Raw genomic sequence first — 12,757 nt, 5'->3', positions numbered from 1 at the left:
ATTATTTGTCTCCTTTGCAGGTTTGGGAAGTAGCCATTCATTCAACAAGTGTTTACCAAGTGTCTATTTTGGGACAGTCACTATGCTAGGCACTGCAGATACAATTAAAAAACCCAAATAGTTTTTTATTTGCCCTCAAGGAGCTTACATCCTTCTGTCTTTGGTGTGCCGTAACCATGTTCTTTTCCCTGTTTATTCATTCACTCATTCAGCTTACTGAATTGAATTCTTATTACCAAGAGAGTCAGTCTGGTGTAATGAAAAGAGTCTCATATTTAGGATACCTGGGTTCAGATCCCCCTTCTCATACTAGCTGTGTGGCCATGTGCAAATGTGAGTTTACTTGTCTGTAAAATGGGGATAATAATCTTTTCATTTCTTCCCTCACACAATTGTCATGAAGAAAGCACTTTATAAATCATAAAGTGCTACAACAGTGTGAGTTATGTATGTACATAGCACTAAGTTGCAGAGTGGGGAGAGGAGGGCGTGATTGGAGAGGAATTGAGAAAAAAATTATAAGACATGATTCTTGCTTTCTAGGAATATATATACATATATATGATAATCCTCTATTTCTTCCAAATCTTGTATGGCTGTCATATAATTATGTAATTCTTTTTTATTGAATTCATCTTTACTGTGATTTCACTTTATTTTTTTATTTGATAATATGAACTTCCTTTTTTATTAGGTTACCTCAAGGTTTATTGACTTTTTTAATCTTTACAAAGAACCATTTTTAGTTTTCTTTACCATTTCTACAGTTTTGGTGGTTTCTAATTCATCTATATCTCCTCTCATTCTCAAATTTTCTTTTTTTGCATTTAGTTTGAGTTTATTTATTTTTAATTACATAGTGAATTCATTAGTTTTCTCTTTCTATTTTGTTAGTGCCTATTGTTAGGTCATTTTTCCTTTGAAAATTCATTTTAGCTGCATCCCAGAAATTTCACAATGCTTCTCATCATTGTCACTCTCTTTCACATAGTTATTAATTCTGTCTGTGATTAATTCTACCCAATCATTATTAAAGATGTCATTATGAAGTCTTCATTTAGGTCTTTATCTTTTGCTTGTATTCCTAGTATTAATTACTGTTTTTATTGGATTAATAATTGTCAAGGATGCACCTAGTAGTTTTACTTTTTATATTTCTAGTTTCTCTGTGCCCTAGCACATAGTTTATTTTTTTTTCATATGTTGGCATTTATTATTTAAGTTCAAGAACAGGTTGTGAAAGGGGTAGGTGTGGGAGGGCCTAGAGGAGAGGGAGGGAAGAGACAGGGAGACTAGAGTCTCCCTTCTGTGTCTGCTCTAGACAGGGTTGATCCTGATTTCTGAGCCTTGGTCCAGGGCACACAACGAAGCACGCGATTAAGATGAGGTTGGGGGGGGGGGTACAGGTTTAGGAAAACACGGCGGGGGTGGGGGTGGCCAGAGTTACACATCCAACCAGAGGTGGGGGCTGGGATTCTCCTTGGATCAGCAGCACGGCTTCTTTTTAGGAATTGAAGCATAGTGATAAGTTCCATCCCACTTATTTCAGCTCTTATAAAATATTCTTGTAGTTAAAAGTCTGTGCTAAAGAATTCTTTCATCGCCTCTCTAACTTCTTGTACTTTGCTTCTAGTTTCTTTGAATATGCATCCAATTTGTAAGCTGCCTGCTCAAGAGCTGCTACTTGCTCCTCAATTAGAGTGATCTGATCCAGATAAGGCTGAAGTGCTGCATATTTCTGGTTTAAGTCCTTTAGGTTTCTACTTATGTTTACTGCAATATCTTTCATTTCTAGATACTTCAAGCTAGTCAGTTTGTTCATATTTTCCAGAAGTTTATAGTCTTCACTGGTAGCTGTGAGCTCGCCCGTCAGGTACGTGGCCATTTTGGAGAACATGTCCTGGCACAGCCCCGTGATGTCCGCCTCGGCGGGCTCCGTGGCCTCCTCCGCTGTCTCCACCACGGCATCGTCTAGGCCGGGGAAGGGAGGTAGGAGAAAGGATGGAGGGAAGGATGGGATGGCGAAGAAAGGGGAAAGGAAGGGGGGAACGGAGGGGAAGGGAGGGGAAGGGAGGGAGGGAGAGGGAGGGGAAGGGAGAGGGGCAAGAGTGGAAGGAAAGGGAGAAAAGGCGACATAGTTTATTGTTATAAAAGTACCACGTGTTATTGAGATATATGTATATTCTCTAATATTCCCATTAAGATGATGTTATAAGGCTCTTGGCTCAAAACTGTCCACCATTTTGTTTAATTTTATATTTTCATTTTATCATCCTGTTAGGATCCCTGAAGAAAGAACATTGAACTCTGCAAATATTTTTTACTATCTATGTCTCTGCAGTTAGTCCATCTAATTTTTCCTTTTTGAATTTAGATGCAATGCCTTTTCGTGAATGTATATGTACATACATATATTGAGTTATTGATATTTGTTCATTGTCTGTGGTTCCTTTAAGCTTAATCTCTAGAAATTTTTAGTCTCACTAGGATGACAAGACAAACACCTATGAAACAATTAAGTAACAAAGGAAGTGTAATGAGTAGTGCTGTTGAGTTCCAAGGAGAAGATTCAATACTTAGGGCCACAGAAGCCAAGAATGGCTGGGCCCTGAAAGAAGAGGCAAATAGATAGATGTCTGAGAGGATGACATTCCTGGTGAGCAGTGGAAATCATGGAATTGCAGAATTGAAAGGGATCTCAGTGTCCATTTAGTCTAAACTATACTGGAAAAAGAATTTCTGCTACTGGTGATTTGGCTTCTTGAAAACCTCTAATAAGGGAGCAGCCTCACCTCTGTTTTTACCTCTTGAGAGACACCTCTAGTTGGATGGGTAGTGGAGAGTAGGTCTTTGGTGGATTTTTTAAAAAATTCTATGAGACGTTGATTGCCTTACCTTGAGTTCTCTTAAGTATTAGGAATTAATGTAGTCTTTGATGGCAAGGATGCAGATATCCTATAGGACTGGAGTAAGTCTCCTCACTATCTGACGTCTCCTCTCTCCATGTCTATTCTCACTTAGACATCTCATGAAACCTTGGGTTTTTTTTACTCTCTAATGTCCTTATCATGTAATTCTATATAACATAATTATTGAAACTGTAAGTTCCACAAGGGCAGGGATTGATTGTATCTTTGTATATCTGAACACTTAGTATAGTAGATGCTAATACATGCCACTTTTTGTTCTATTGATTTGGAAGAAGATAGCTTCCTCTTCAACTTTGTCTAGCCTAAAAGGCCTGTGAAGTTGAAGGTGTGATTGAGTAATTCAGTAATTCAAGAACATTTATTTGAAATGGCACAGTGGAAGGAGTGCAGGTTTTGGAGTCAGAGGACCTGAGTTCTAATCTTAACTGTCACTATCCATGTAACCTTGAACAAATCATTTAACCTCCCCGAGCGTCAGTTTTCTTCTCTGTAAAATGAGGACTTCTTAAGTCCCTTCTATCTCAAAACCTGTTATCTTTTAAGAAATATGTATTTGTCAGCTATGAGTCCAGAGGGCTCTGAAGGGCTGCAGCAGGAAGAGAGTGAAATGGAAACAGACTTGACTAAGGGGTGTTGGAGTTAGTCAAGGTTGAGGATAGCCTGGTGTGTCTAGGTCTGGGAATGCAGCTCCAACTGTTGCTGCTGTGCTGGTAGGGCCTGGAGGGTGAGGGGATCAGCTCCAGAACCCAGCCACATTGCTTCCATAGCTGTTCTGTGTACAATGCCTCCTGGCATTATAACCTGGCTAGACACTCACAAGGTCAATGTCCTAGTAAATGAACAGCAGTGGAAGTATCTGAATTGTGCTAAGGCTCCCAGGAGTAGCTGTACTGAGCAGGTGCTTTGCTTTTCTCTCTCTCCCCAGCCCCAGGCACATCACAGCCCACACCGATGATCCTCTGCCTCATTTCAGGGACCCCCAATGTACATGGAGAGAGATAGACTCCTGGAATTGCTGCTGGTTGAGGCCCAGAAGCTAGCCTCCCAGGTATAAATGTGTCAATTGGAGGCATAGGAGAGGGTGACACTAGTTTCACCCCGCATCAATCACCAAGTAGCTGCCTTCCATTATAAATTTGAAGGGAACTGGAACCTTCACCTCCTTTTGATTACTCATAACCTCTTAATGGAAGGAACTGCAGGAATAAGTTATCAGCAGCAATGTTTCCTGTATCCACCATTAGAAGTTACTATTTTTCCAGCCAACTGGGTCTTCCAGCCAACTCTTCGATGCCTTCTCTATATGCCCCATTGCACTATAGTGTCAGGCCTGGTCCTGGTACCTACCTCTTCACTGGTTGGAGAGCTTTGGGGAGGCCTAGGCGGTGAGTGCTCCTTGATGTCTGCATTTCTGCCAGTATATTAGACTGCTGGGCCTGCTCACAATAATCCTTGTAGAGTGGCCCTGGATTGGGGCTCCCCGAGGCAGGGTAGAAGAAATAAAAGAATGTCACTTGCCCCAAGAAGCCATCTGAATCTAATACTATGGCTTCCTTGAGCCATCTATCCAAAGGTGCTGGAAGAAAGGAAATTCTTGGAGCTTAGCCTTTGCTTAAGGAGTCAGCAAAGTTGAATAAGTAACTCATTCTTATTCATCCCAGTTGAGAAGTGTTCCAAGTGTTGACTGTGTGATGCCCCAGTTTTGGAAAGTGTGAAGTGGGCATGCCTGGTGATTGATTTTGGGGGGAGTCGGTAGGTTAGTAGGGAAAATAAGCGCTTTGGGAAAGGCAAGGGATAACTGATTGAGTAGACCCTGTCACCTAAGAGGATACTGGGGACATCACACAGGAGTGGAAATGATCATAGAGTTTTCACCATGCCCTCCATTCCCTTCACCCTCTACTTCTTTCTCAGGCCATCTCCCTTACACTTACTATACTCTTCTCCCTTCCTTACATCAAGCTATTGGTGAACCAATTCAATTCTATACTTTCTTCTACTTTCGAGCCTTTTAGCCCCCTTTAATATCACCAACCACTCCTTGCCAAACCCCAAACATGGATTACTTCTACCATCTTCTTCTTTTGCTCCTATCCACATGCTTCTAAATGTAGCTGGAGGAAACCACAGAGCTATGCTGAGTCCACTAAAAATGTGTTGTCTAATTTTTTCCAATATAAATTAAAAGAGCTGTTTTATTGAGAAACTTGCTATATTATTGAGGTCACAGTACAAATATATTTTCATTCAATGATATTGGCATATCCTTAATTCTACAAAATATTTCAACATAACAAAAGTATTCCATGAACCAAACCTGCATCTCACAATGATCAACAGTTTTCTGTCAGTGCTTTCTGTGCTAAAAGATACAGATGGTTTCTCTGCTTCCCTTTGTGTGAGAGAACTTACACCATGAGTTGTGCAAAAGGCAAAACAATTGATTCTTCATTTAAATTTGAGATTCTCGTGTGCATGTGATTTAGTACCTCAGTTACTGCAACTGTCAATCAGTTCTTCCTGGTAAAAGGTTATATCCAAGCTTAAAATCAGTATAAACTCCTGAACATTAAGACAGTCACACAATTAGAATGTGAAAAACTAAGCCTTCCTCAACGAGATGACTAATTAACAAACTTCACCACTCTCAAACATCATTTAAAGCAAATATTATAGCAAAGAGTTTAGATGTATTATTATTAAATATACCAGGGTTTCACATTTTTAACATGCAGATTTTAAAAGGATAGTAAGATTAGCCCTATCCACTTTTTAAAATAAAGGTCCAAGTAGAAAATAGAAAAACTGCCTCATTCATATGGAAATTAGATGCAATTAAATACGAAGGAACTATCTAAACATATTTTAAGTTAAACAGTGGAGGGACTAAATTTAACTTGGGGTTTGTCAGTAAATAGAGCTTAAAGAGTAAGACAAACTTGGGCATAATATTTTCTAGACACTTTAAAAAGGCAATTAATATTAAAACTTATGAAATAAAGCAACTTGAATATCAAATAATACACATTATTGCATGACCCTCTAGTTCTATTTTTTTTCATAAAACTTCAACTCAAAGATAACGTGGTCACCTTTTTCTCTCCAATCTTTTTTTCTAGCAATTTCAAACCAAGAATAATTTTTCATAACTGTACACAGCATGAATAACTTAAGTTTATAGAGTCTTAGGGATGAGCATGCCAGAAACTAAATTCTAAAATTTATAGCATCATATTACATCCAGCTCTAAAACTAGCTCTAAAAAAGACTCTTTTTGTTTTATTCTTATTTCTCTAGTACCTAGCATGTAGTAGACACATGTTAAATAATTGTTAAATTGAATCACTTCTTTTCTTTCTTAATTTCTCAGAACAGTAGTTCAGATGAGATAGACCAAAATTCTCTGAGCTAGAATGTGCAAAATTATAAATCTATATCATGATTATGGTAGTAATTTTATTGTTGTAATATTAGTAAGTTAAACTGCTCCAGTTGTAACTTGCACAACAGAAGTTACAGACTAGAATATTTTAACTTCTGTTAGGGGTTTGTGGAGATTATCCTCCACCTTTTGATGGAAAAACAGGAATAAGTGAACTTTAAAAACAAACTCATTGTGTTCCTGGGTTGAATGAGTACCAATTGTTAAGAAATTGGGGAGTAGGAGCAAAATGAAGAATTAGGAAGACTTCTTAATTAAATGATTTTCTAAGTCTTCCCGTGAAGTGCACTAGAAGTCTTTGTACCCCACCTTCTTTCCTTGACAGTGCTTCTGACACAGAGATTATGGTGATAATGGACAAACTGCTGACAGATCATCCTGATTTCCTCCCAAATGGGTGATGATCCATTTTCTCATGCTTCTTTATTATTCCACAGGAATTCAAATCTTCTTTGGAATGGCAGAGTGATTAAATGTTTGTCTAACCCAAAGTTCCAAAGGAAATAAAACCTTGGTCAAAATTAAAGACAGCCCCCATGATTGCAATTCAACATGTTATCTAGTAATAATAATAGGTAACATTTATATAGTGCTTACTATGTGCTAAGCACCATGCTAAGTGCTTTTCAGTTTCTCATGTGATCCTCACAACAACCCTGTGAAGTAGGTGTTCTTATTATCCCCATTTTATAGGCGAGGAAACTGAAGCAAACAGAGAGATTAAGTGATTTGCCCAGGCTCACAGTTAGTAAGTGTCTGAGGCCACATTTGGACTCAGGTCTTTCAGACTTCCAGGCCCACTGCTCTATCCGCTGCACCAAGAGCCAGGTTCCTGGTGCAACAGCCACCACAAACAACTGGAAAGATTAGCAAGTAAGCTGGCCATAAATAGTCAAAACAGTAACATATGTCTAGCCAATTGTTTGTCTCCAATCTGTAGAAGCTGTTCTTTCTGAGCTCATATATGGCTCTGAGAATTCCACTGACTCACCCAATACTCTTTTGTCCCCAAGGACAGAGGTAGGGTTTCACCTGGACTGGTATTTGCAATTGGTTCCACTGCAGAGTGGTCCAATTCAGCATTGCCTATTGAATATGAACAAGAGAGTCTTCTAACGGTAGAACTTAGAAAACGTTTTGGTTTCTTTATTGGCTTTGGACTCTCATTAACAGCTGTCTTTTCAACCTCTCCTGCTTTGCCGTTCTGAGAATGATGATCCAATCCCTCATAATTCCCTTCCTGTGTACTCTTGTTAATTAATACACATGAGTGATATGCCAGACACCAATATGCTACAAAACAGGGTGACTGCTGATCTTTCCCATAAAAAAGTCTGAATTAATGCTATCACCATTATGTTTTCTAGCTACCAAAACAATACCTACAAGAAGGGCAGGAATTCCCCATCCAGACATAATGAAAATTTCTACAAGAATCTGTATTGTCTCTTCAGCAGAAGCAAAGAAACTGATAAAAACCCTGCCTGTAGGTAAGTACTATAGAGGGAAATATGTAACAAAACAAGCACCAGAATTTGTTCAACAAAATTTTTCTTTCTAACAAAATTCCACACCATCATTCTAGAATAGACAATAGACCAGCAATGAGTAAATTAGTTGTTATCAGATGAAGAAACTGTTTATATTTCTAACTCAGAGGTAGAACAGCAAGAGACCAGATCAAGGAGACCACACTGATGGTACTTATAGCAAAGCTGACATTCTGGATATCATATGCCGTTTGCTTTGGATCTATGGAGGGAATGGTCAGTAACTAAGCAGACACAAAAGTGCTTATCACCATCCTTGGGGTTGTACTCTCTACTTCCATGTTGAACCGTGTTGTGAAGATAGTCACTCCCAGTGCTACTAGAAAGATTCCATATAAAAATGAAAAATTTGATAAACTAGTATGGTTCATTAAACTACTGCTCTTATTCAGGAGTTCCACCGTTTCTCTACACAGAAGTGACATCACATGGAGTTTAGCTGTGGTGAGCAAAATTATTGCAGCAACTGTAGATTTCTTGAGTTTCTTTTTTTATCCCACCATTTTGAGACCAAGATAAAATAGGGCTGAGCCAGAAAAAGAACTCCCAAACCTATCTAAAACATTTTCTGGAAATTGCTCCAAATAAGCTAACATGATCCGGCCAAAAATAAGATTGAAGGCAATTCCAATGAAGACCATGAATGCTATTAGGTTCTACAACACATGCAGGAGTCCAAGTCCAACTATTTATACTTTGTTTTGAGATGCATCATAATTCTTTTTCCATTTTTGGATCACACAGAAGATAAATCCTATAGGGTTTACCATCATAAGAGATAATGGAGCCACCAAATAAATTTACTCAAGGTATTCTGGATAAGTAGATCAGGGCATCCAGCCCTGAAGGAGGGCCTTTGCTTCAACTATAGGATATCCCATATTTACTTTGTATAACAAAAATAGGGAAGAATCCAGCTTTATCAAATTAACTGTCAAGACAGGCAACTAATTAGAGCAAATAATAATATTAACACATACACAATAAAAAATACAAAGGCTTTGGCAACTAAGATACTATAAAGGAAGGACCAATTTATATTAGAAAAATTAATTGAATTAAATATTACCATGGTTTTAAATAGTAAAGCTGGAAGTGCAAAATGGAAAACAAAATTCCCTAGTCTTTTGGCCTGGAGTTGATGCTATAATGTGGACCCTTTCTGCTATGTATCCATAAGGAATTGTACCAAAGCATTTTTTAATCATTTATTTTTTCCAATTACACATAAAAACATTAGTTTTTTTTAAATTTTGAGTTCCAAATTCTTTTCCACTCTCTCTCCCCTCCCCCTTCATTGAGAAGGCAAGCAATTTGATATCAGTTATACATGTACAGTCATGAAGAACATATTTCCATGTTAGTCATGTTGTGAAAGAAAACACAGGCCCCCTCCCCCAATAAAAACATCAAGAAAAATTTTAAAAGTGAAAAAACACTTTGATGTGCACTCGGACTCCAAAAATTCTGTCTTTGGAGGTGGATAACATTTTCTCCAAGAGTCGTACTGAAGCATTCTAACAAGGCTGGGAAAAAACTGGTTTTTGACATTGTTGGAGGATTACTAGTACAATTGAATTCATAGGCTACTGTTGTAGGCAAAGGCTTGGTCATGTTGACTGTTGAAGTGAGCTTATTTGAAGTTGAGTCATCAAAAGAATTAATTTTCTGTCATTAGACTACTCTAACTAAAGCTCTGAGGATGAAATGTAGCCCCTGGAGACTCAAAGTGGAAAGTGTGAAACCGTGCAGTGGTTCTTCCTCCTTTAATCTGATTCAAGAAGCCACTACAGATGTTGGTCAGTCTTATGTTAAGAGCCTCTTGATAGATACATTAGTCCAAGACCAGATGGTCCACAACCCCAGGGGCAGCCGGTCACTTGCCGGAGCCTCAGGCTTGGCTGGAGTTTGGGGTGGGGTGCCAGGCAGGGAGGCAGTTCCAGCATCTCCCAGCCCCAGGGAGCCTCCCAGAGCACCAGTGACTGGTGGCTCCAAAGGCACTTTCCCTAAAGGAAGAGCAGGACACCTCTTCCTCATGCTCCAAATAGCTCCAAGGCTTCTCTTTCTGCAGGGTGCCATCCCACCCCAGGCTCCTACCCAGCCTAGTTCAGACCTCTGTGGAGGCACATCTATTATCTAATTTCAAATGGGTTTTCACTGTAGCATGGCAATTCTTCTATTCCTCCCTAATTGATTCCCTATCCTATTCTCCACAGTGTCTATGCCCGATGATCTTGTTTCTCTTCTAGTCTCCCATAATAGACCCTCATAGCTGAAGCCTTACTTTCATATTTCCCATAAGCTCCTCTTCTCACCTTGTCTTTCATCTCTCATCACTCAGACAGCTTTCTCCACTATCTCCTGATTCACTCAGACCTCTCATGTCTTCTCCAGCAGATTGTCTCCATTATCATCCCCAGTCCTTTTATTTTTATCCTCTCCCTGTCTGCTGGCTGCTTCCATACTACCCACAGATATGCCTATATTACTCCCAATGTTTTTTTGAAAATTGAAATAAATTTTTTAATAAACCACTTCGCATGAGTTTGCCATATTTACCAGCCAGCCTTAAATTACTTCAGTGAGAAGTTCAATTTTGCTGAGGTGAAATAGTATTAGGAAAAGGAAAAGAGTGCATTGTATCTTTGGTTAGATTTCAATTTGGGGCTTCCACAGACATGTGTGGAAATTTTCTATGAAGCATTTTCTGTTTCTTCCTCTGCAAATTTTTCTTCTTGGCTTTGCCACATAAGTACTTCTCAAGCCTCGGTCTGACAAACTCTTCCACATAAGGCATTACATAGAACTTTTTCCTGTTGTATCTTTTGTTTAGGTACCAAGGTATTGGCTACTGCTTGTACTTGGGCCAGATGATACGTCCAAAAATGTCTTTTCTCCAAGCACCTGATCTTGGCCTTTCTTGACCTGTCTGAAGAAGTCTCAAAGCATCATCTCTTTCCTGAATAATTTTATCCAAAGCATCCATGGCCTCTGAAACCTTGTCTAATCGCTCTGGACTCCACATCGGGAATCTGTCTCTTGGCCTCTTGCTCTAAGGTAAGAAGCATATTTCTTTCTTTCACTAGGACATATCAAAGTTTGTGTAAATCTTCGTTACTCTTGTACCTTGACTGTTCACAGGTCCATGCAGGACCTAATTTGACTGTTTCTTTTCCTTTGTTTTTTGGGTCATCAAAAAATTCTTCTAGTCCTTTCCTTGACAAAGTAGTACGAATTAATTTATATTGGTGGAGGAGTGTGATGTTGGCTGTATTCTTGTTTAAGAAACTGAAAGTAAACCCCAGGCTGGCAGCGGGGGTCAGGGAGGCCTTCAACATTCCCAGGAGCTTCAGGGTGGCAGCAAAGCCCTGACAGAGATAAACTAACCGACCGGCGGCCATCGTCACCCTCTTGCACTCACAGTTACTCCCATTCTTTAAAAAACAAAACAAAACCCTCACTCAGTCCAACCATTTCTGTAAGGTATCATCCTGTATCTCTCCTCCCTTTCCTGGCCAGTCCTTCAAAAGGGCGCAATTGGTGCCCATACTTCCTCTTTCTCTCACTCTATTATAAACCTTCCAAAATCTGACATCCAACCATTCAATTGAAACTTCATTTTCCAAATATGCCAATGATCTCTTAATAGCCTCTTTTCAAACCCTTCTCCTGAATACTCTTTTTTTCTCTTGTTTTTCTGACACTGCTTCTCCTAGTTCTCCTGATCTGTCTGACCTCTATTTAGTCTCCTTTGATAGTTCTTTATCCATGTAATGCCCACTAACCATGGGTGTCCTCTGAGGCCCTGTCCTTAGCTCTCTTCTGTTTTTGTTCTATAATATGTCACTTGGTGATGTAATCCTCCCATGGGTTCAGAACACATTATTTCTGTGCAAATGATTCCCAAATGTGTGTGTGTGTGTGTGTGTGTGTGTGTGTGTGTGTGTGTGTGTGTAGGTAGCCCTAGCCTCTTTCCTTTTTTTTGAATATTCTATTTTTTCCCAGTTATATTACATGTAAAGAAAATTTTAACATTCATTTTTGAAATAATATTTTATTTTCCCCCAGTTACTTATAAAGACAATCTTAAACATTCATTTTTTTTAAAAAAAATTGAGTTAGAATTTTTTTCTCTCCCTTCTCAGAGAGAGTAAGCTATTTGATACAGGTTATCCTTGTTCAATCTTGGAAAATATATTGCCATATTGCTCTTTTTGTGAAAGAAGACACAGACCCAAAGGAAAAGAAAACATGAAAAAAACAGAGAAAATGAAAAATAGTATACTTTGATCTGCATTCAGATTCCATCAGTTCTTTCTCTGGAGGTGGATAGCATTTTTCATAAGTCCTTCAGAATACTCTTAGATCACTGTATTGCTGAGAATAGCTAATTCATTCACAGTTGATCATCAAACATTGTTACTGTTACTGCATAGAGTGTTCTCCAGATTCTGCTTACTTCACTTTGCATCAGGTCATATATGTCTTTCTAGGTTTCTCTGAAATTAGCCTGCTCATTATTTCTTAGAGCACAATAGTATTTCATCACAATCATATACCACAACTTGTTCAGCTATTCCCCACTTGATGGGCATCCCCTCACTTTCCAGTTTTTTGCTACCACAAGAAGAGCTGCTATAAATATTTTTGTACAAATAAGTCCTTTCCCTTTTTTGATCCCTTTGGGAAACATACCTAGAAGTGGTATTGCAGGGTCAAAGAGTATGCACAGTTTTTTTAGCCCTTTTGGGCATAGTTCCAAATGGCTATCCAGAATGGTTGTATCAGTTCACAATTCCACCAAAGTATCCCAAATTTTCCACATCTCTTCCAAT

General features: G+C 38.9%; 1 protein-coding gene and 2 pseudogenes across 1 annotated transcript; all 3 read right to left on the bottom strand.

The window, feature by feature from the left end:
- Positions 1-1,597: 1,597 nt before the first annotated feature.
- LOC118832506 (biogenesis of lysosome-related organelles complex 1 subunit 2-like) lies at positions 1,598-4,339 on the bottom strand. The gene is made up of 2 exons (XM_036739805.1): positions 4,278-4,339; positions 1,598-2,042 (listed from the first exon to the last, which is right to left on the bottom strand). Exons 1-2 carry the CDS (start codon positions 4,337-4,339, stop codon positions 1,598-1,600), a joined length of 507 nt encoding a protein of 168 aa, XP_036595700.1.
- A 2,838-nt stretch (positions 4,340-7,177) lies between these two features.
- LOC118832505 lies at positions 7,178-9,536 on the bottom strand (annotated as a pseudogene).
- Positions 9,537-10,578: 1,042 nt separating this feature from the next.
- On the bottom strand, positions 10,579-11,323 carry LOC118832920 (annotated as a pseudogene).
- Positions 11,324-12,757: the final 1,434 nt, after the last annotated feature.

This window comes from Trichosurus vulpecula, chromosome X, assembly GCF_011100635.1.
Source record: "Trichosurus vulpecula isolate mTriVul1 chromosome X, mTriVul1.pri, whole genome shotgun sequence".
NCBI classification, from domain to species: Eukaryota; Metazoa; Chordata; class Mammalia; order Diprotodontia; family Phalangeridae; genus Trichosurus; species Trichosurus vulpecula.
This window is presented reverse-complemented; position numbering and strand designations above follow the sequence as displayed.